General features: G+C 52.8%; 1 protein-coding gene and 1 non-coding gene across 3 annotated transcripts in view; both read right to left on the reverse strand.

Annotated features, from left to right (window-relative positions):
* Window positions 1-23,436, reverse strand: part of ACSBG1 (acyl-CoA synthetase bubblegum family member 1) — a 27,007-nt gene continuing 3,571 nt past the window's right edge. For both annotated transcript variants that reach the window (XM_031691746.2, XM_072950916.1), the window contains exons 3-16: window positions 22,903-23,001; window positions 21,785-21,885; window positions 12,107-12,327; window positions 11,548-11,636; window positions 11,128-11,248; window positions 7,240-7,320; window positions 7,002-7,151; window positions 6,477-6,653; window positions 5,527-5,708; window positions 4,401-4,631; window positions 3,491-3,708; window positions 2,644-2,783; window positions 1,843-2,089; window positions 1-627 (exon numbers count right to left, since the gene is read on the reverse strand). In XM_031691746.2, coding sequence (XP_031547606.1) covers window positions 542-627; window positions 1,843-2,089; window positions 2,644-2,783; window positions 3,491-3,708; window positions 4,401-4,631; window positions 5,527-5,708; window positions 6,477-6,653; window positions 7,002-7,151; window positions 7,240-7,320; window positions 11,128-11,248; window positions 11,548-11,636; window positions 12,107-12,327; window positions 21,785-21,885; window positions 22,903-23,001 — 2,143 coding nt within the window. In that variant the 3' untranslated portion in view covers window positions 1-541. The remainder of the gene's footprint in view (window positions 628-1,842; window positions 2,090-2,643; window positions 2,784-3,490; window positions 3,709-4,400; window positions 4,632-5,526; window positions 5,709-6,476; window positions 6,654-7,001; window positions 7,152-7,239; window positions 7,321-11,127; window positions 11,249-11,547; window positions 11,637-12,106; window positions 12,328-21,784; window positions 21,886-22,902; window positions 23,002-23,436) is intronic.
* On the reverse strand, window positions 8,648-8,721 carry TRNAA-CGC (transfer RNA alanine (anticodon CGC)). The gene has a single exon. It is a non-coding gene; the product is annotated as a tRNA-Ala (tRNA).

Consider the following 23,436-nt stretch of genomic DNA (forward strand, 5'->3'; position numbering starts at 1 on the left):
TACAATCAGGAAGGCAGCCACAGTTTATTAAGCATCAAAGGCAGCTGGTGTGTGCACGGCAGAGCGCCTGGCGATGGGATGAGATGGTCGGCCACATCCAGCACAATTCCCAAGCAAGTCGGGCCTTTAGGTGAGTTACAACAGAGAGCCTGCCCGGCAGCACGCGCTGGTTCTACAAGCCACCTTCCCCTTCCTCCCCCAGCGCTCGGCCTGCTGCTGGCTGGACTGCTAAGTGAGCAAGCAGCCTATTAAATCTACCAGGAACTGAAGCCAAAACTTGTCAGCCCTTTAGTTCTGGAAGGAGAGCTGATCTCATTTGTCACCTGAACAGAAAGGAGTACTTTTAAAACTATGCACACGTGAAGCTTCTCAGCTATTGTTGGCATAAAACCTGGCAAACATAGGTGCCAGGACCGCACCTGACCCCAAGACCTAACAGACTTGGCCAGGGGTCCGCGCACCCAGACTGAAGAGGACCTGGAGGTCAGGAAAGCACTCAGCCTGCCATCTTCAGGAGAAACCGGGGAAGGACAACCCCTGATTACTTGTTTTGCTCTTGATAAAGGGAATCGATGAGATCTTTGTACTTCTCCAGGACTTTGTGCCGTTTCAGCTTCATTGTGGGACCTAAAAGAGAAATTGGAAGAAGTGAGTGAGGCCCGGACTCTGAGATGCCTGAGAAGGTATGTGGTAGAGATGGAGACTCAGTGAGTCGTGTAACTGGAATTGAGCCCGACCAAGGAGGAGCCAGCCTCCAGCGTGGCCCACAGCAATCCCTACTCCTGGTAGCCACACCCTCTGTGCAGCCCCTTCCCGCACTGTACCGGGGTTGTTCTAAGTGACCCACAGAAACAGGAAGCGGGGTAATTTGTTACACAAGGCTAATTAATAGGCAAATCATCTCTGCATTTCAGTGAAAGTTCATACGACGTTGGATGTTACGCTTTGATTGCCTGCGATGGGTCAGGGGAAAGCCCTGGCTGGGCAGGAGGGCTCTGCCATGGTCTTTATGAGAGGTTTCCACAAGTCACTTCCTGCCCTCAGTTCCCTTGTCTAATGCCAGGTTGAAAGGGCTCTGATTTGGGTAGTGTAAACTATTTGGTGCTAACTCACACTTGACTGTGTAATTGGAAACTTCAAAATCAAAGTCATTTATATAAAGTGCTTAGAGAGGACATCTTCTAACTGGATGACCTTGCATTCAGTCTGTTAGCACCAGACAACCAGACAGGCTCAGTGTTTCAGGCTGCATCTCAGCATTACTATGGACACTTGCACCTGGGTTCAGCCTTGATGGGTTGGAGGGAGTCTCATTGAAATGAAGAAGCCATTTCCACCTCCCCCTGTGCCATGAACACCTCAAGATGCTACAGCCGAGAGCAACTGCATCCATCCAACTGAGGCCATGCCTCTTCTGGTTCTGTGGACCATGGTCCAGAAGGGCTTCATCCCTTTACCTGTTGCATGAGCTGACTTTACAGAAGATTATGGTGATCTCACTCCCTAGAGCCAGGTGACTCCAGCCCAAACACTAACAGGGCCTTGGTGTGTGTCTGGCAATCCCATTGTGATTTCAAGGGAAAACAGATCCTTAGTCAAAGCAAAGTTAAATGTTATATATTCAAATTAATGAGTTCCAGCATATACCTTGTACATTGAACAGGCTCTACCCAACCTTAAGCCCAGGCAGGGAGCAATCAACGTCCTCCCACAGGAAGGAGGTGGGTGTCATCCATCAGGGCCCTTCTCGCCGTGGCTTCTTCCTAATGAGCACTCCCCAGGCTCTGCCATGGCCTCTGCCCTCCCGCACAGCTCCTGCAAGAGTGGAAAGAAAGCACCTACCCAACTCTTCACCGGAGATGGAGAAGTCCCTCTTGAGAATGGTCCACTTCTGGATGTGGTAGGGTTGGGCTGCTGCCTTCATGTTGACTCTCTGGATCCCCTCTTCGATGGCCTGATACACGGCCTCATCCTTCTTGTCCACGATCTCGGAGACTGTGGTAGCTCTGCTGCCCACCCTCTGGCAGAACTCCACAGCTTGTTCCGTCAGGTTGTCGGTTGGGTCAGAGGTGTCTGGATCCAGAGTGCACTGAAAAGCCAGCGACAGATCAGCACCAAGACCTGCACCCTGGTCTTGGAGGAGGTTTTACTGCTGATCACTAAGGATGTGGATCACTGTGAGCTCTTTTTCAAAGAGATGATTCTAGAATAAGCAGGGCGTTCCTCCAACTGTATTAAGCCCCGTGGTGTGGTGGAAGGAACAACAGCCTGAGAGTTAGATGAGTTCAGCCAATGAAATCATAATTTAAACAGGGACCATAACTGCAGCCCCGTCTACTGTCTTGGTATCAGATACCAGACTGAGTATCTGCCGAGGGGACTGAGGTGGGCAGCGCTTTGTAACCTGGACTGTGCTGGAACACACAACAGATCAGCACCGCAGCATATCAGTAATTGTACCACTGGGCGCAGAAGGAATTTCCATGTGCTGCAGCTACCCCTTAGTGCCGGCAGCACTGACTAGTAATTTCAGAACAGTCATGAGAGCCAGATGTGTCCTGCCTGAACATGGCTTCTGCTGGGGCCAGACCCACAGACCACCCACCGGCTGTTCTTCCCGAGCGCGAGACCCCCTAGACACACCTTCAAGGTGAGCAGCATGGACAGGAACTTCCTCTGGTCCCCAATCAGCATGGCAAAGCTGATGATGGGCAGCTCCATCTTCACAGCATCCTCAATGGGCACAGGGGGCACGTTCTCCCCGCCGGTCGTGATGATCAGTTCTGGGGAGGCATGGACAGCCCCCCAGCACAGACTTTAGTCTGGGTGCTCAGGCCAAGTATGCCCAGACTCTGCCTGGAGAGCTGACCCTTTGTGGCCAGTGGAATCCAGGCTCTGTCACACACCTGCCTGCATGATTTCCAGAAAGTTCTTTACTCACTCACTGAGCTTCAGTTTCCCCTGGGAAACTGGGGTGTGGGATTCCCACATGGATGCTGTGGGCATTATGTCCACTCAAGCAAAGACAGCAAAGCTCCTCTTCCACAGAGGTGTCCACAGCTTACTCCCTTGGGAGAGCCAAGTTGTTCGTGGGAAATTTCTTTGAAGCATCATGTTTCATTTTAAATTTTATGTCCAATCTGTGGACATCATATTCCACATCATATCCACGTTGGCGTATAAAAGTACATATATATGTCCTTGAATTTTCTGGAAAGACTTGCCTTGTTTTTCTAGGGAGTTTGAATCCCAGTTCCATCATTTACTAGCTGGGTGACCTTGGGCGAGTTACTGAACTCTCTGGGTGTCCTCATCAGTAAGTCGGGGTAAGAGTATCTTCCTCATGGGAGACAATAGCAAGCAAAATGATGTCATTCAAGGTGCGTGGCCCTTAATAAGGGCTCAACACTTGCAGTGGGTATAAATAGTGGTGGCAGTATAATTCCTCCCACGTCTCACCATAGCCTTGAACCCAGCTGGTGGGGCTCACCTTTGAGACGCCCGGTGATGTAGAGGAAGCTGTTGGCATCCACGCGGCCCATGTCGCCCGTGTGCAGCCAGCCATCAGAGTCAATGGCCTCACGCGTCTTGTCCTCCATGTTCAGGTAGCCCATGAAGATGGTGCGGCCCCACAGGCAGATCTCTCCGATGCCCTCTGAGTCCTCATTCACCAGCTTCACCCGGCAGCCTGGCACCAACTTGCCGGCACTGGGGGTAGAGGGGCCGGGAGGTGTGGTCAGAGGGAGCAGGTTCCTCCAAGACCTGGATCAGCCCCCACAGGGAGCCTTGGGGTCCCCAACCTCTCAGTCTTCACTGATGGCTGGAATGTCCCCTCCCAGGGTTTTTCTATTTCAATAGGGTACTCAGAGCTGAGAGGGAGGGCCAGTTAAAGGTTTTTAGGTGAATGAATGAATGAGTGAATGAATGAATGAATGGGCGAAGTCCTAATGGGACAACTTCAAGCACTGTGATAGGCAGGCAAGGAGGGGAAGTGTTTAAGCACAGCAGGTCATCCCTCAACTCACCCCCCAGAACTGAATGCCCTCCCCACCCACCAGAGGACTGGCCCAATACCCCCAACTTTCATCCAAAATGGAGCCCAGGCTATCAGCAATGGAGGGACACTCTCCAACATGCTCCCCCTACTGGAGGGAGGAGACAAAAGGAAATTCCTCCATCAGAACCCTGCTCGGTGCTGGGGTGGGGAGGTGGTCCCTGGGCATCAAGGCTGTTTGCAACCACAGACCCATGTGACACTGTAGCAGAGACCACACCCATGAGAATCGGGCCCGGCCAAGGGACTTGGCCCAAGATTGAACTGGTGGTACTCAGGGATCCATGGTCCAGTGGCCCAGGCTCAGGGACCTAATCAGCAGGTGGGCACTGAGACGGGGGCACACCTGTAGAGCTGGTAGTTGTAGGTGCTGCATATGAAGTGGGGGCCTGAGGTCTCGCTGAGGCCGTACGCCGGAAGCAGGCGGATGTTGAGGCCCAGGAAGAAATGCTGTGCTTCTGTGGTCATGGGCGCGCCTCCGTAGAAGTACTTCTGACAATTGGCAAAGCCCAGGGCCTGGCGGACCTTGGAGAGCACCAGGTAATCCGCCAGTCGTGTTATGAAGGGCTTCAGATCGCTGGTGGGAGAGGCAGAATGGCTCACAGAAGACCACACACACACACTCTCATTAACAGGGAGGGTGTTCAGTGCCTACCCTGAATGGCTATTCCAGTTATTTGTTCTGATTGGTTAGCGCCCATGCTGAATCCGTTGCTAAATATTTTTAATATCAGCCCTATGAACATGCACCCATGTGTAGGCGTGTACATGCTGTTGTGTGCAATAATGTCTTGAGCCAGGAAGTCAGACAGATGCAGCTGTGTACAGGTACCTGGACAACACCACCAGTGCACGCAAGTCTGCATACACCATAATACACACGAGCAGAGACTTGAAGTATACACACATGGACATGCATGTATCTGAGCCCATTAGAAGCCCATGAATGGGTCATTCATGTCTGTGCAAATGAAGGCGTAGGTACACGTCTCATGACACGTGATTCAGTTTCACAGACACACTAGTACTGGAAAATATTTCTACATGGGAACAGGTCGGACTCGTGCCATTGACCCTCCCACAGCAATCAAAAGGCTTTGGGGGAGCGGTGAGTGCTCCCTTGGGATGCTGGGAAGGCTAGAAAAGCCCTGGCCACTGCGGCCCCTTCTCTAGCCACGTACCGAGGTCAGGAGACCCCTCAAGAGACTGTCAGGAGCCACTCCCAGGGAGGCGAAAGCCACCTCAGAGGGAGCAAGTCAGTCCTTGCAGTCAGAACCCAAAGATGGGTGACTTTCTCCTGTGGGGTCTGGGAAGAACACAGGGGCTCAGGCCAGCCACTGATGGGGCCTCCGCATAGGGGTCCCCAGAACTGCCAGGCCTGTGGGGCCCAGACAAGCCTGGCCTATCAGACCCTAGGTTGTGTCCTGGGTTATAACCCAGGCCCGCTCCCTCCCCCACCCCGCCCCCTGTACCTGTTCGGGCAGGTGAGGTTCTGCTCCAAGGTCACCGACATGGCCCACAGCAGCATCTTGCGCCGGATGAAGCCAGACTGTGCCGCCACCTCCTGGATACGCTCCATGATCTTCTCCCATATCCGAGGCACCCCGAGGTGGGTCGTGGGCTCCACCTCCCGCAGTGTGTCCAGCAGGCTCCCCTGCTCGCCACCAGTGAGAGACAGGCCTGTGGTTCAGCTCCAGCCGGGGGCCAGGAGGCCCCTGTCACCAGAATCAGCGTGCACACGCGGCAGGCATCCCGCACACAGATGCTCGCTCAGGGGCACACACACATGTGCATGCAACTCTTGTCACACGCTGTTGGCAGCACCTCAACAGCCATCACTTCCCTTCTCTTCTTTGCTAATGGAATCTGATGTTGCTCAGGTACCAGGGTGGCCAGAGGCTCCAGAAGTACCTCTGTCCCCTCCCAGTCCTGGGGGCAGGGACTCTTTATCAGTCTAACTCAAACACGGTCATCTCATTCCCCTGCACAGTGACTGGTTGAGGAATGGACATGGGACACCAGTCAGGCCAATGTGGGGGAGGGGGAGGTCTGCTAGGGGGCTTCTGGGGATGCTCTCCTCATACTTAAAAGAAGGATCCAAAGAACAGGTGTAGTTTATGAGACAGGGATGCAGGGCGGGGCTGCGGCCATCGGTGACCATCTCGTGATCTTTCTCTGAGTATGGCCCGTCCTTGATGGACTGTGGACCCATGGAACCACTGACTTAATTTTCCTTTCCTTTCTTGTTTGGTCATCTGAATCAGGCTGGGCTCAAAGAAGCTGAAAGAATTCTGACTGCTAACTGCACGGGGAATCAATGTATTCCCAAATGGACACCTGGGGCCCACAGACACGAACACACACTTGGGCAGGCCCGTGCACACCTGCTCGGACACAGACAAGGGCAGAGAGGCAGACTGACCTTCAGGGCATCAGGTTCGGCAAAGCAGACCTGGACCCCCCACTGGAGGCCCGTCCACAAGTCATAGAACTGGGCGGCAATGTGGCTGAGGGCCAGGTAGCTGACCACCACTTCCTGCTGGACCTCTGAGGGTCTGATGCCACCAGCCTGGCTGCTGTGATGTGCTGTCCACGTGATCTGGAGGGCAGGCAGAGGAGCCCCAGCAGCGCTACAGGCCGGCCCTGGGAGTGCTCACCGCTGTGGCCACCCGGGGCTTGGGCTACTTCTTTGCAGTGTTCTTTGAATACCCTCGAGGTTGCTCACCCTCCTGGGAATCTACAGGAACCCCCGTGGGACAGGTCTTCCCCGCCTGTCCCCCTCCACTTTGCTGGGCTCAGTCCGGACCATAGACTGAAGGGCAGTCCTACTTGTCCCAGAGTCCTGAGCTGGGGGGCTGACAGAGCCTTCCTAGGACTGTTGGGGCAGGGCCATTCCCCAGGTCCACCCTCAGCCCACCCCCCCCACCTATCTGGGTATCTGTCCTACATTGTCTTGACTCAGCATCACACCCTTGGGGGTCCCGGTGGTGCCCGATGTGTAGATCAGCACGCAGCACTGGTTAGGCTCCTGGGCCTCGATGATGCTGTCCAGGGCCTCCTCAGGCACCTCATTCCCCAGTTCCATGACCTCCTCCATCTGTGGCCAGGTGGGAGGGCATGGGCAGTCCAGGTGAGCTGGGCAGGCCCCCACAGGCCCCACCTGTCCCCAGGCTCTGCACCCATACCGTGTACACATTGGGCATCTTCTTGGAAGGAGGTTCTCGATATGTCACTACTGCCTTCAGATGTGGCAGGTTTTTCCAGATCTGTATTGGTGGGAAAAATACAGGGGTCTCATTAAAAAAAGTCACCCCTTGAGAAGAGCCCCACCTCCAGGTATTAGTTGGCTGGGCAAACACCTTGTGGCAAAGGTTGCTGGTCCCGAGCTCTGACCTTTGACTCAGCAGGACACTTGCCACTCTTCATGCATGGTTTCCCATCATGAGAACTTTGTAGCAGCAAAGGTGGGATAAGCAGGGGATAGGGGATGACTCTCTATTATTAAAGGAAAACCAGACAACCTGGGGCCTGGCTGAATGGACTATGATCTAGCCCCACAACAGAGGGCTGTGCCCCTGTGGAGAAGAGAGGCAAGGGAGGGGCAGAGGGAAACCAGGACTCAGGTGTCTCACTAAGTTGAGGGGATAGAGGTCAGAGTTCAGGAAAGCTGGGGTATTGAGAGTTTGTGGGGCAGAACACCAGATAGGACAGAACTATGCACAGAAAGGGTTCTAGAAATCTCTTTGGCCGAATACCAGTCTGCACAGGTACAGGGGGAACCCCATGAAGCCAGCAGAAGAACAATGACTGGGGCCAGAAGAGCGTGTGCGTGACCAGAACTGTTTGTGCTTCCATTAGCCAGAGTGGAGGGACCTGAGGAGGCATTAAGCAGAGGACCCAGAAGAGTCAGGGTAGTTGTGGGGCTAAATTAGGCATAAAGGAAAGGCTCTCTAAACTTGCCCCGAATAGGCTTAATTAAACACGTCTCAAAATGAAATTGAGAGAGAGAGAGAGAGATAAAGTAAAAACTGGGAAAAAATTAACTGGCAGGAGAAAACTAAGAAGTCTAACATACATGTAATTTGCATCCCAGGACATTTCTTTTTAACTGGAAAAAAGTCTGAGACAGTTCTAAGTTTGATTAAAACTATAAATCCACAAATTCAAGACTCTCAATGAACCCGAAGCAGGATATTCATAAAGAAAAACCACACCAAGACACAGCAGAATCAAACAGCTGAACACCAGTGATAAAAGAAAAAAATCTTGAAAGCAGCCAGAGAGATGAGATACAGCACGTGGGGAGGAAAAGATAAGAAATTATAGACTTCTTCTCAGAGACAAGGCAAAGTAGAAAACATAGGGATGGAATCTTTAAAGGACTGAAAGAAAAAAAAAAAAAAAAAGAAACCCTGTCAACCCAGAATTCTAAACCAAATGAAAATACCTTTTGAAACATGAAGGTAAAAATGAACATGTTTTCAGGCAAAGAGAAGCTGACAGATTGCCTTGCCCTCCTGCTTTGTATTGCAAGACATGTTGAAGAAAATTCTTATATTTGGGGGTTTTTTTGTTTTGTTTGTTTGTTTTTAATGGAGGTACTGGGGATTGAACCCAGGGCCTCATGCTTGCGAGGCATGTGCTCTACCACTGAGCTATGCACCTCCCCCTTGAAGAAAATGCTTAAGGCAGAAGATGAACCAGATGAAAACTTGGGATCTATGTAAATAGATGAAGGCAAATATGTGGGTAAATATAAAAGACATCTTTTCCTTCTTTTACAGTTTCTTTGAATGATACCTGACTGTTTAAAATAGTGCATCCCAGGGGTTATAACTCACACAGAAATTAGTTTCAGTATGAATGACAGCACAAAGGCTGGGAGGCGGATGGAAGTACACTGTTGGAAGATTTCTACATTTATATGTGAATTAGTACAATACTACATTTTAATGTTATTCGAAAGTAGACTGTGGTGAGTTAAAGACGCGTATTGTAAGCCACAGGGCAAGCACGAGAGAACTAATAAGCCTGTGGATAGAATGGAAAACTCAAAAGCAGAACAAAATAAAAACACAAAACTCAATCCAAAAGAAGCCAGGAAAGAGGAGAAAAGGATCAAAGAATGGATGGGACAAACAGGAAACAGCCAACTGGTAGTTTTATAGACAATTTTGTCAGACTGGATAAAAGGCAAGACCCAACTATATGCTGTTTATAAAAGACTTGCTTTAAATACAAGGACACAGGGTAGAAGTGAAACAATGCAGAAGTGTGGACCATACAAACACTGATCGTTAGAAACCTGGAGTGGCTATATCAACTTAATACAAAGTTGCTTTGGAACAAGAACTGTGACCAGAGATAAAGAGGGACATTTCTTAATGATAAAGGGCTTAATTCATCCAGAGATCCAACAATCTAAATACGTATATATATAAAACAGAGCTTCAATACACACGAAGCAAAAACTGGTTGATATGAAATGAGAAGTAGATAAATCCAGAATAATAATCAGAGATTTCAACACTCCCTTTCTCAGGATTTGTTAGAATAAGCAGACAGAAAATCAACAGGGATATGGATGACAAACATTAGAACACCATCAATCAAGTTGGCATTATTAACATTTGTAGAAGATTCTCCCCAACAACTGCAGAATGAACATTCTTTCAAATATGCGTGGAACATTCACCAACATAGACTCTGGATAAATAGGATGCTTCAGGTAGCAAAGAGCCCCAGGTGATGAGAGAAAATCCTTCTTCTGGAGAAGAATTCCAGCTGATGAATTAGAAAACCAACATTTTGCCACGGCTCATGAAATAATTAATTCAGGTACAGACCATCAGTAGAGAAAGGTTGATGGGGAAAACTGCAGTGGACGAGCCGGTGGCTGCCACAGGAATCCACTGACAAGCTCTGCATCACCACGAGAGGTCCCACCCAACATGCTCCTCTTCAGGCCGTGCAATGTGAAGCACACAGCGCCACCTATGGGGCATTCTTGCCAGTCAGTGTTTAATCTGAAACGTATCAAGCCTCGAGACCTAATAAGAAGGTGCAGAGGATACAGAAACAAGCTGACCCAGCTTCGGCAGCATGCTGATGGCAGGGGTTCTCATACTTGAGCCTCGCTTAGAATCACCAGGAGGCCTGTTAAACAGAGTGCTGCACCCCACACCCTGAGTTTTGGAATCGGAGGTCTGGGTGGGTTCTGCAACTAAGTACCCAGGTAAGGCTGCTGATCTGGGACCACACTGGCCTATGGCATGGGAAACAAAATGTGGGGGCTTTGTTTTGAATTAAAAGACTCTTAAGAGACACCACGAATTGCAACACATGGGCCTGGTTTAGATCCTGATTCAAACGAACCAACTGTAAAAAGACACCGCAGCTATCAGAGAATTATTTGACTTGTGTTAGAGGTGACAAAGTTACTGTGACTGTTAAAAGAAAAATGTCACGTTTTAGAGGTGCACATTGAAATATTCAGGGGAGGAAATGATGTGATGTCAGAGATTTGCCTTCAAGTGTAAAAAAAGGTAAACTGACAAAATGAGTGTGATGAAAAAACATGGATGATTATTGAATCTGGATGATCATACGAGGGTCCACTCTACTCTTCTATTTTTGTTTGCCTGGAAAGTTTCCTCACACAAATTTAAAGTAATTACCTAGGGTGGACATTTCTGAGTCAGTAGGTCTGGGCCTCAGTTTCTTCAGTGGCAAAATGAGGCTGGGGGAGGGCATTTGGATCAGATCAACCATCTATATGCAGAGGGGGTTGTCTCCCTGAGGGACAGGGCAAAATCTGTTGGGGGGCTTTTTAAAGCTCTACTTCCTGGGGGATGTGGGGAATGTCCCTTGGATTTTCTGGGCCTCAGTTTTCAGACCTGGCAAATGGGTTGGTGGTCACTGCCCTGCTTGATCTATGTGTGTGTGGTGGGGAAGGGTTGCTGTTGAGGGTGATGGGGGACTCTGGCAGGGAGGGTGGAAAAGTCCTCTGTAAGCTGGAGACCTGTGAGGACGCCCAGCCTGACCCCTATGCTCGCTGCCTCTTTCCCCCAAACCTTGAGGATCTTTTCCAGCTGCTTCTGTGTGTCGACCACGATGATGTTGGCTCGAGAGTCATAGGCGATGTACTGGCAGGCCTTGGGGGAGCTGGTGGTATAGATGCCAGTGACGATGCCACTACAGGAGACCCGGGAGGATTCGTGTGTGGGCAGGTGCAGCGGCCACCCCCTCGGCCCAGCCCCCTCCCTGACACACCCAAAGCGCCTGGACCCAGAGAGCTCCTGTGACCTGGGCAGGCAGAGCTCCCACACCTGCTCAGCACAGCCACCCCAGGCAGGGAAGGACCAAAGGAGGGTCTGGAAGAGGTGGGGTGCTGGGGAAGAGGTGGAGGCCTCTCAAAAAAGATAACGACCCTCTCTCCACTCTCTGCCCACCTCCAACCCCCTGGAGACTCAGCCCCACCCTCAGCCACTCACCCTGCGAACACTGTGCCCACTGCCGAGAAGAACCACTCCGGGGAGTTGAAGCCGAGGATGGCCACGCCGTGGGCCTGCTCCAGTCCGAGCTCCAGACCAAAGGGAGACAGGCCGGTCAGCCGGCAGGGAAGGGGCCTCTGGTTCTCACCAAGCCCCTCTTCTAGACCATGGGGGACCCTGCCAGCCCACCTCAGAGACCACCCACCCAAGGTCCCTTGTCAGACAGTGCCCTGGGGATCAGACCTTCAACAGCCCCTGCTACCCTCCCAGGGCCTTCCTGGGGAGTCTGGCCCTCAGCCCAGTGCACCAGGCTTCCCAGCCCACGTTGGACAGGATGACAGAGGAAAAGCTTGTAGCAAGTCCTGGCACATGGCAAGGGCCCAGTGAATGTAAACCCTCAGCACCACGCCAGAACGTATCATTAGCTCAGTAAATGAGATGGTTCTTCATTATCTTTTCTGAGGGCTTGCCCAGTGGGTCATCAGGAGGCCTGTGAGGGCCCAGAGCTGGGAGGCAGAACTCGGGAGAGCAGAGGCCGCACCTTGAAGGGGCTCCTCACCTTCAGGAAGCCCTTGGCGGCTTTGCGGGACAGCAGGTAGTACTGGAAATAGGAGATACGCTCCCACGTGCCCTGGCGCTTGTAGGCCATAGCGCTCAGGTTTCCGTACTTGTCCAGAGTCTTGCAGAACATCTGATGCACAGTGTAGGGAACCTGTGAGCAGCTGGGGTCTTTGCGCAGGCGGACCCGCCCATCGGCCCGAGTTGTCCATAGTGTCTCCTCTGCAGGGTGGAGGAGACCACAGCTTGGGTCATGCCAGCCCAACGCTGTCCCCAGGGAACCCCTGGTCCTTCCCTGGGCAGAGCTCCCAGACCTCTGGTCCCTACAATGCCATGGGCACTGAGCCATGGGGGCTGGCAGACAAGCTCAGGACTGAGGTAGCTGCAGGCTGCCTGGAGAGGGAGTCCCAACAGTCTTGAAGGATGGGCAAGGCTTTAGGGATGCAGCAAGGACGAGAGGGAACGGCTGGAGGGGAGGAGGAGGCCTGGGGGATGCCGTGGCCCCTAGACCTTTTCCTGCCTCTGTGACAGCTGGGATTTGTCCCCAGTGGCTGGGAAGTTGGCAGTGGATTTGGGGCTGCCTCAGGGGAGCAGGACTGTCACATCCTTTGGGGTTTCCACCTTTTCTCTGCCTCCTGAGAATGGGTTGGGGACAGACCCAACTGGACAGAAGGTCAAAGCATCAAAAAGAGCAACCCTTCCAAGGGGCTGGAGGAGACTGAAAACCAGCAGGCGCTGATCACAAGCCTGGAAGGTTTCCCAGCCTCAGGAAATAATCAAACCATCTCTTTGCTCATTCCTGTCTAGTGCTAGGCCCCACGTGAATCCTTCACATAGGGATCTCATCTAGTCTGCACAACACGGATCTGGTAGCCCTGCTTTACAGGTGGGGCAGCTGCAGTTCCGAGAGGCTCAGCCATTTTCCCAAGGTCACACAGTGGGCAAGGGTACATGCTGCCACTGCTCACACTTGGTACACTGTCCCGGCACCACCTAGCCTTTGAGGTTACTGTGGTAGGTGGAAGCAGAGATTTACCATTTAATATGTGAGATTTGGGGTGAGCTGTTTAATCTCTGAGTCTGTTTTCTCAGGGGAATGGTAAAGGGCGCAACCATATTGGAAAATAGTTTGGCAGTTTTTTTAAAAGTTAAACATAAATCTATTGTACAACCCAGCAACGCCACTCTTTGGTAGATAGCCGAGAGAAATGAAAACACACGTCTCCACAAAGACTTGTATGTGAACGTTCATAGCGGTGTGATTTCTAGTGGTCCAAAAGCAGGCACAGCCAAGTACCCATCAACTGATGACTGAAAGCTCCACGCGGCTCTCCCCACAACGGAATACTGTTTGGCTCTAAAAAGGAACAAAGTGCTGATGCAAGCAACAACATGGATGAACCTCAGAACCATGTTTGGTGAAAGAAGCCAGAAGCCCAGGACCACGTATTATCTGATTCTGTTTGCACGAAATGTCCAGAAAAGGCAGAAATGAGCTAAAGCAGATTAGTGGTTGCCTGGGGCTGGGGGTGGAGGTGGGAATGGGGTGTGACCACAGACAGGCACTAAGGATCTTTAGGGTGTGATGGGAATGACCTAGAATTGGACTGTAGTGATGTTTGTGCAACTGTAAATTTGCTAACAATCATTGGGAAAGTGGATTTTTTTTCCAATGAAAAAGTGAAAAGTTATTATGCTTAGAATGGGTACATTTGATGGCATATAGATTACACCTCAATAAAACTGCTTTCAAAATGGGAGGAAGAGTGCTGGCCCCCCTCTCCCCTCAAACTGGTGCAAGGATTCGGTGAGGCTACCCAGCCAGTGTGCCCAGAGCCTGGCAGAGTCACTGCCCAGGACCTGGTAGCTCTTGCCCCTCCCCTGGCACAGATTCCTCTTGCACTTAGACCAGAAAAGGGAAATTTCTCCTGTGCGCATTTTTAGAGGCTCAGGCTCCACTGCAGTCACCTGTCCCCCCGGCGTTGCCAAGAAAATCAGACGTAAGTCTTATGGTCTGTTGTCAAATCTTCACTCAGCCAAGAGTTCTAACTTTAACCTATCATCTTTTAAGCTGTCATCATCTTACAAAAAAACCTGAGAAAACAATACATACTTGTCCTAAGAAATAGAAAACGATTTAGAAGGACATGATATAAAAAGGGACAGGCCGTCCTCAGTCTGCCTGTCTAGGTGGCCACTGTTGGCATTTGGTGTGTGTCTGTCATGCTTGTACAAATACAGGCACAAGGAGTTTGGTTTTATTTTGTTGCTGTAATTTTTTTTATCCAAAGTTAAAAAAGAAAAAAAAGAATCACGTTACTGTTCTATTAATCAAGGGTGGCAAACCCAAAACGCCCACAGGGGCCAGGTAGTTCTGTATCAGCATCATGATAAATGATGTGTAATAGTAAGTCATGAATGAATGACGTGCCCCAGGACTTGCATGTGAAACACACAGGCACAGCCTTCATTCCCGCAGAGAAATAGGCTCTCTCTCACTTGCCTTGAGACACATGGCTCTCGCAGGGGCCACCTTCTGTGTCTCTGTTTTGACAAAGACAAGGAACAGTGCAATATTTCACTAAGGAAAGCTACGCTACAGGGGCAACGATCACTGTGCCAACCCCGGCTTCTGGGTCAGGGAGGCAACGGGGAGTGGCGGGGACCGTGGAGGTGGGCGAGCGCACGCCTCATCTAAAGAGGGCTCTGCGGTCTAGGATTTGGGCCCAGTAGAGATGGAAACTAAGAGTTCCCTGAAATCTGAATGTTGATGTGTAATCACTTGATTTTTAAATGTTGACTCACACTTTAAAAAAGGAGTAGTGTACCAAATCAAACAGCCAATAGCCAAATCATCCGTCTTTATTTATTTTTTTGTTCTTGTTTTTTTGAGGGGTGGTAATTAGGTTAGTTTATTAATTTTTTCATGGAGGTACTGGGGATTGAATCCTGGACCTCATGCATGCTGGGCATGCAATCTACCAATAAGCTATGCCCTCCTTCGCCAAATCATCTGTCTTTAACTTTTGTGACATTAACATGTCTCTCTCGTTGCGTGTGCGTGTGGTGTGTGTGTGTGTGTGTGTGTGTGTGTGTGTGTATGTGGCCAAGTACTACTCCGTTGTTTGGTCACATCATGATTTACACATCATAACCACTTCCCCACTGAAAGACACTCAGATGATTTCCAGCTTTCAGCCCTGTTCTAGGCCTTCCAAAGGATAGATTTCTAGAAGTGGGTTTACTGCATCTGAAGGAAAAAAGCCTCTAACATTTGGAGGGACATTTTGGACAGAGTTCTTCCTCCTGATTTCTTCTCTCCCACTCACTACTCTGCCTTTTCCTGCCGTTAGATTCTCATCTCATGGTGTCTACCCTTCTGCGTTCTGTCAACTCAAATCTTTTTGAAAGGAGGAAAGAAGGAATTGACAAGGGAAGGAAAGTCAGTTGGTCTGTGAGTTCAGTCTCCTCTAAGCCCAGCCGCCTTGTGACAGTGATGAGACCCTGGCCCCCAGAGGACCCAAGGTGACCGGGCAGCGTGGCTCCTGCCTGGCCCTTCCTCTCCACATTCTCTGCACAGGCTCAGCTGTCTGAGCCCCCAAACCAGCCAGAAGAGAAGTGGGCCACTTTGCTGGAAAGAGGCCCACCCCTGGTCCCCGTCTTCCTGGAGGCCCAACTGTCCTCCTTCCAGTGAGGGAATTAAAATGGTCACAGATCCCATTCGCTGAGCCCCTCCTTGTGCAAGGGCGGTTGTGTGCTGTCTTGTTTTATGCCCACAACCGTCCATGTTACAACCTAGCTAACCCTTTGAGACTCACAGAGGCCAAGTCATTGCTGGCAAAGCTGGGATTCCAACTCAGTGTCTGACTCCCAACTCCACACGTTTCCAGGTGGCCACCTGGGGTCCCGGTGGAGTTCTAGGCCAACCCCAACATACACATCTCCTCTGGGAAAGGACTGTCATGCCTCCTGCCCAAGTCCTGTGCTGCGGCTCAGGCTCGGTGACCTTGGGCAGCCATGACACCTGGCCACTGCCTCTTCCCACATTCTAGAGGCTCCTGGAGCCACCTTTCTGAACCCAGACTTGACCTGTTGAAAAGCCTCCCACATCTCTCATTGACCATAGGGTGATGACCCCACCATGGCCTCTAAGGAAGGCCCTCCCCAACCTCTGCCAACCTCAACACACAGCCTTCCTCACAGCCAGCCTGAGCTCTGCCCAGTTCCCCATCCCCCGCCGGTGCCTCTGCCCAGAACACCCTTCCCCGTCACACACCCACCTCTCCCGCACTTCACGTCCCAAGTGCTACCCCCTCACCAAAGACTTTAGCAGCTGAGCCTCACTGCGGGCCGCATCCTGGTTGGGGCTGCCTCTCCCACCAGGCTGGAGGCTCTCGAAGGCAGGTATGACTCCTCCCTGGGGCCTAAGCACTGAAGCCTGGCCCAGGGCAGAGGTCAGGGGGCCTTCGGGGAAGCACCAGTCAGCCTCTGTCCCATCCCAGTCCCAGAAGGCCTGGACTGAGTGACTGGGTATCTAGGGGGCCCGGACCTTCCCCTCCCTCCTGCCCCCTAGGATGGCCTGAAGGTGATGCAGGACACATCACTGTCCAAGTACAGAGAGAGATGGGCCCACAGAGCAGGTGTCTGCCCAGGTAGGCCATGCCAGGCTGAACTTCCATCCTGCACACTGAGAGCCCCAGGCAGGGCCTGGCAAGACCTTGCCTCACTCAGCAACCTTCCGGCCTGAGTCCAGCGCAGCTCAGTGGCCTTGGCCTCTGGTGCCAGCAGCTGAGCCAACCCTCAGGCTTAGGAACCGACAGCAGGGAAGGCAGAGGAGGCTCCCTGCCGCAGCACCTCGTCTTCCCCTTCTCATCTCCATGTATTCCCGCCTCTGGCTCTTTACTACGCGGTTCCCTCTCTCACCCTTATCTCTGCTGGAAGGGAAATCTCTGGACAGTGACTTAGAAGAGCCAGTCTTAGCTATCAGTGGGGTGGGCAGAGCAGAGGGGTCCCTTGTCCACGAAGCACTGAGTCTTGGAGGTTAACTCTGCTCCCCCTCCCCACCCTCTCTTACACTGCCCCAGCTGATCTTGGCCTGACCCTGGTCTGCGTCTTATCAATCACCCATTATGCTGGGATGGCTGGGCAGCCAGGGAGCTGTGTCCTCTGGGGCTCTGGAATAAAGGCATCTAAACAGCAGAGGAAGTCACTCTCAATTAGCTGGAAAAGGGAAAAACCGGAGAGCAGAGAGGAGAAGCCTAGGGTGCTTTCTGTGATCTGTGGGAACAGCTTCAGAACGAAGCTTATTATGCAGACGGAGGGAGACACTGGTTCTGGGCGAAGCTGTCCTCAGGCCTGTGACGGAGCGCTCTTCTTTGGGGCACGGCCCCTGCTGCAAAGCCCAGTACAGCCAGTCGTCCCTGTGAAAGGACGAGTTCCAGGAGGGTCCCTCTTCATACAAGGGTCCTTGGAACCTGCTCAGCCCCATGCCAGGCACTCTGGGGGTATCTAAGGGGCCTCAGGACACGATGAAGGACAGGGACAAGGCCTGCCTGGGCCAGAACAGTTTGTCCAGCCCTTGGCGCACCTGGGATCTGATAGAACTGGGCAGGAAACTTCCTACTCTGCTGTTTTTTTTTTTTTAACTGGTGGGGCTGGGATTAGCACCTGTTCCCATATCTCAGATGAGGACCCCCCAACACTAACTTCAGCTGACTTCTGGGAAGCCCTTCCTACCTTCCCCGGCCCCCACTCCTGCCAGACACTGAAATGCCATTGGTTCCTCTGACTCCCAGTGTTCCAAGGGCCTATCCTCGCCCTCTAGCTGCAGGCTGTGAGATCTTGGAGGACAAGAGTCATATCTATCTCCTTCTAGTCAAAGCACCACCCATGCCCTTGAAACATTTGGAAGGGTAGGAGCGTGGGACAGAAGGAGGCCTGGTGCCTCCTTGGGCTGGAGAGCAAGCAGTGCTCAGTTCCCAGCCTCCTGCCCTCCAGCTCAAAGCGTCCCAGTGGGTGTGAGAATTTCCCAGGGAAAGTGGGTGTGGGGACCAGGCCCAGCCAGCACCTCCTCCAGCCCCATCCCTGGCAGCCACTCTCCCTGGATCCCCTCCCTTTCCCTGTGGTCTCGATGTTGCCTTACTCCAGTTGGGGTTCACGCTCAACTCAGAAAGGGCTAGAAAGAAATGCATCTCCAAGCCCAGCACAAGGCTGCCTTTATGTGGAGATCAGATCCTGGCAGCTCTGTGGCCTGACTCAGCGGGGCAGTCTCCTGAGAGAACAGCCATCTGGGAGCTTAAAGTGCTTGAGGACCAGCTTCTTGAGAACTCAGGGAGACCCAGGTGAACCCTAATTCCTGAAGGCAAGTCTCTAAGAGCTCCCCGGATGGGCTGCAGATCAGCAGTTAGAAGGCAGGGGCTGGCCAGGGCTGGAAGAGAGGGGACTATACCTACATGCTATCTAGGTCCCAGAGAGGCAGTGTGGCCAGTTAAGAGTACCACATCTTGCAAGCTGTGTGACTCTGAGAAAGTCACTGAACCTCTCTGGGCTCAGCTTCCTTCAACGAATGAGAATGAGAAAAGTGCCTACCCTACTGCTGCTATGAAGATAAAAGGAAGGAATGCAAGTCAGTCCATTAGCACAGAGCCTGGCATATGGTGAATGTTCAGTGATAGTTGCTCTTTTTAAGGGGGCAGCTGTGCAGGGAAGAAGGATTTAACCCCTTTCATAAATCGCCAAATCGCCCCTCCCCAACAGGCTTTGATACAGATAGTCACCTTTCCTCAATTTTATGGAAAGTGCCTTGTGAAACAGCAGCTTCAAGGCCCCTCCCATACAGCCTGGAGCTTGGGTTCTTGTGGCAGCTGGGGAGTTATGGAAATAAGCCCCTGTGCCAGGCTGGCACAGAGTGGGCACTCAGGCCACGCTGAAGCTGGATCTTACAGCAGCTACATCCCAGAGCCTCCCCCTCCACTCTCAGGACACTGGAGGCTGCTTGAGGTGGGGCTGGGCAGAGTGTGACCCACTAGCCAGGCTTGTGGGAGCCAGTGAGGCCTGCTTGGCACGGTCCAGGGCAGTGCCTGGGGTCCCTTGTGGCATCTGCTCTGGGTGTTTACTGACAGCGATGGTGCCGAGAAACCCCCTCGGCCCCTCCCAGACTGTCCTTTTATCCTGATCACCCTTTCTAGATGTGAAACTCCCAAGGGCAGACCACTCCACTCAGGTCTAAGCCCAGAGGGATCTTAAAAGTCTGAGGCCAGCTAGAGGCCCTCCTCTTCCAGGAAGCCCACCCTGATCACCCAGCTCCCTGGTCACAGGCCTTCTTCCCTCAGCCTCCGTGTGCCCTTCCCTCAGAGCCTGTCTGCACTCAGACTGCGAGTTCATTGAGGGCAGAAAAGAAGCCTGTCCATCTCAGTGTCCCCAGCAGCCCAACTCTGCATAGGCTGGAGAGTCCAGGTGAAGCCCCAGCCCCAGCCTGGCTGTCCCCACCAGCTTCCTGAAGTCCTGGTAAACCAGAAGGGCCTTGCTGCCTCCCTACGTTTGCTTACCATTCCCCACCCCTCCATTAAAGCCAGTGTCCCCCCCCCCCCCTTATCCCCTGTCCCTGGCCTGGCCCATGGCCGCCAGCCTTCTCTGATGGGACCCTCCATGGGATTCCCTACCCGCATGTTTGAAACCTGCCTACTCTCTGTGCTGCACTGCCGCAGGGCTGCCAGATGCCTATTCAGGTTAAGCAGTGAGGCCCACAGGGCTGGAGACTAATTGTTCCTCCTCAGGAACACTCTGGACACCGACTGCCCCAGAGGACACCGAACTTGCCCACACTGGCTCCCTTCCTGCCCCTGAGTCATAGAACACCAATGCCACCACCCACAGCTGGGACTGGTGACCTCCAGGTCCTCGCTGTGCACAACGTCTGGGTGCTGACAGCTGCTCTTTGAGCACTGCGGAGAAGGAACTAGCCAGTCTGAGGAAGGCGAGCCTGAGCAAGTGGGTGGGACCCGCCAGAGGTGTCACGGCAACACAGCACACCTGCGAGGCGCCCTGCTCCCAGGGAAGCGAGTGAGAGGCTGCCTGGGCCCAGCTGGCCCCCTTCCCGGCTGGCTTGGTGCCTTTCTAACCCTTCTCCTTAGAAACCAGTAGATCCTCTCCTTGGTCCAGATCCCTTTATCTCCGAGCAGGGGCAGAGAGGCAGAGTCCACTCTAGGAAAGTGCACCCCAGCACCTCAGGCCCGATCCCTGCCAAGGCCACCCCGAGTTACCCAGCCCGGGAGAGGGGCAGCTTGTCTGGCAGCAACGGTGAGCCCCACCCCACGGGGTGAGGGGACGGGCATTCGGTCTCCAACGAGCCAGGCAGCCTGGGAAGCAGGGCACCCAGAGCCCCGGTCGGGTGTCTCCCCTAGTTACGCCTCTTTATGCCTCAGCTTCCTCTTGGACAATGGGCGTGGTGACCTTTGCCCTGCCTCCTGCCGCTCAGGGCATGCTTGTGACGGACTACAGAGGTCCTGAGTCTGCTCCTGCCCTCACGCCAGGCCTGTCTGCCGACCAGGAAACCAAGTCAGAAGAAACTCTGAAGGAAGGGGCCTCAGGACAAAGGCCCCAGCATCTCCTCCTTCCTCCTGTCCCCACGTCCGCCCTCATTTCTGTCCCACCAGGGACCCTTGGAACTGGCCTCCCAGGCTGGTCCCACTTCAAACGCTGCCACCCACTCCCCAAATCCGTAATCCCTGTCTAGTTACGAGGAGGACATGAGGAGGCACACCCAAATCAAAGAACATACAACCAGCTCAAACACTACCACCCACTGTCAGCGTGCCATCTCCGCCACCAGCCCCCACCCACACACCCGAGGGAGTTGGGGGGTGGTTTCAACGTCACCGCCTGGCTTCTCTGAGGAGCTGCAGCTGGGAAACTTCACAACCAGGACAACCAGCACCTCAGAGGAAGCTCTTCATCCCTGAGAGGTGACGCAGATCAGCGACCAGATGGCAACAATGTACCTTCCCAAGAACAGCACAGAACACGGGAGGCAGCGACCCTCTGTGCCGGGCACCTATGGCTTCCACTTTTTTTTTTTTTTAACTTCAGTCGTTGCTACAGTATTGTTGTACAGCCAATGATAAGGAACCACAACTATGTTATTATTGTTCTGATGACTCTTCAGGGTAAATAACTGCTTCCCTTAAAGTGCAATTATCTGGGGCTGAATATCATTAAAAGAGCATGTGACCTCCTAAACCTTCAAAATGAACTCTGCCTGCCTCCTAGCCCAGTTAACCCGCTTGTAAACTCCAAGGCCGTGCTTATATAGGCCTCCTGTCTCTTAGCAACCCTGGGCAGAATCCCTCGTACCCACAGCCTTGCCCTGGATGAGGCCCCAAGGTCTCCCTATCTTTGACCTCTTTCCTTTGCAAACTTCCTGAAGAAGAAATCTTCCTCTCACTACCTTCCATCACCCTTGGCTTGATAGCAGCAATGAGAGAAGAGGTGTGGTGGTGTCCCTGGGCACATGGAGATTTCTACCCTCCCCGTCCCAAAGTTCTGTTCTGTGTGTCCCGGGCTTGTGTCAGCCTGGACTTGCAGTGTCCCCTCAACTGCCTCAAGCACACCCAGCACAGCTCAGTGCTCAGTTCAAGCCCTGCCCCACCCCATCCTGCCTGGCAGTCTTTGGCTGGCTCACCTGGAGAATCCAGCTGGGCATCCTTCGCCTTCTCTGGGGACGAGAGCTTGTGAGCATGGCTTAAGGTCTCTTTGGAGCGTGCCTGCCCATCAGTCAGGAAGCTGGCAGTGGAGGGGGGAAACAATTGTCAGAACATGGTAGACTGACCTGGGCTCCCCATGCTGGCCAGGAATGCTGGGGGTGACCCTGACATCTCTGCCTCCCTCTCAGGGCAGGGTGTGGGATACCCAGGGGGAAGACCTCAGTAGTTGCAGGAGCTAAACTCACCGCTACCCTAGCCTCTCCTTGCAGGTTCTAAAGGCTCAGTAGAAAGAAAAATCAAGTCCTGCTCTGCTGTAATTTGCTGTGTGACTCTGGGCAAGTGCATGCCTCTCTCTGGGCTCAGTGTCCTCCTCTGGACAAGGAAAGGCTTGGGGTCTGGCATGGGAGGATTCTGAGCACCACTCCAGCAGCATGCAGGCTCTTAGGGTTGGCAAGTGCCCCCACCCCCCCACCCCCCACACCTACCAGCCCTTAGGTACTGAGAATGGCTGTGCTTAGAAACTCAGAGTGGAGGTCATTCCTACGGCTCTTAAGGGTCCTAGGCAGTCCCCAAGTGAGGACCTCTCCTCTTCAGTGGTACCTGTGAGTGTGTCCTGTATCCATTCCCCCGTGGAGAGAACAGGCATGGGACCAGGGAGACCCAGGACTCATGTCATCTTCTTGCACCCCTGGCCCAGACCCCCTTGTCTCCTAGGTGCGGTGGCCCTGGACAATGAATCTCCTCCTCTGGCCAACCCAGTCCAAGGGGTTATTAGGCCTCCATTATCAACTCAGCCTCACTGCTCCTCGGCATGATTCCTCCTCAGGACTCAACTGGCCAGACCTCAACTACCCGGGTGGATGAGCAGATGGAGTGCAGTATGCACGTCAGGACCAAGCAGCCTTACTCAACTCCAGGGACACATTTCAGTCATAGGCTCTATAAACAGAGCCTACTGGAGTTGTACATTGTTCAGCCTGCGCAGTTGGCCATGGCAGCCCTGAGGGCAGGACCCTGGCTCCAGGGAGTCCCGCCTGTCTGTCAGGGTGGGGCTGGTCCCATCCCTGCCCAATTCCTAGGCAGCTGGCTCAGTTACCTGCTTTTCACATTCTGCCTTGTTCCTCGCTGGTACCGCAGGTTCAAACTAAGTTTGCGAACACACCCAGGCCCACCTGGCGGCAATCTGTTTAAGAAACTGGGATAGGTTTTAAAGCAAAAAAGATCAGGAGGTTATGAAGGGAGGGAGAGGGGGAAAAGAGGGATGAGTGGGGTGCTGGCTGGTCCCCTTCTTGGGAACTTTGTGAACAAGGCCTGGCCACAGGGCTGGAGCAAACCCCTCTGTTGCTATGGTGACCTGCTCTGGGGAAGCTAACAGAAGGACAGAAAAATGACAAAGCATGCTTCTGGGGTGAGGCCTGCTGTGCTAGGCAGAGGGAAACACAGGGTTCCAAACACTGTGGAACTTGTCCTGCTAACTTTGGATCATTGGTTATTGCCACTGCTCTCTTGAGTCATTGAGTAAAAGCTGCCTCCACTTTGGGACAAAGAAGACTGCCATGTTACTAATGGCCCCTGAACTCTGGGCTCAGACAATTATAGGGCAAACGAGAGGACACGCACACAACTAGGC

This window comes from Vicugna pacos, chromosome 27, assembly GCF_048564905.1.
Source record: "Vicugna pacos chromosome 27, VicPac4, whole genome shotgun sequence".
Taxonomy (NCBI): domain Eukaryota; kingdom Metazoa; phylum Chordata; class Mammalia; order Artiodactyla; family Camelidae; genus Vicugna; species Vicugna pacos.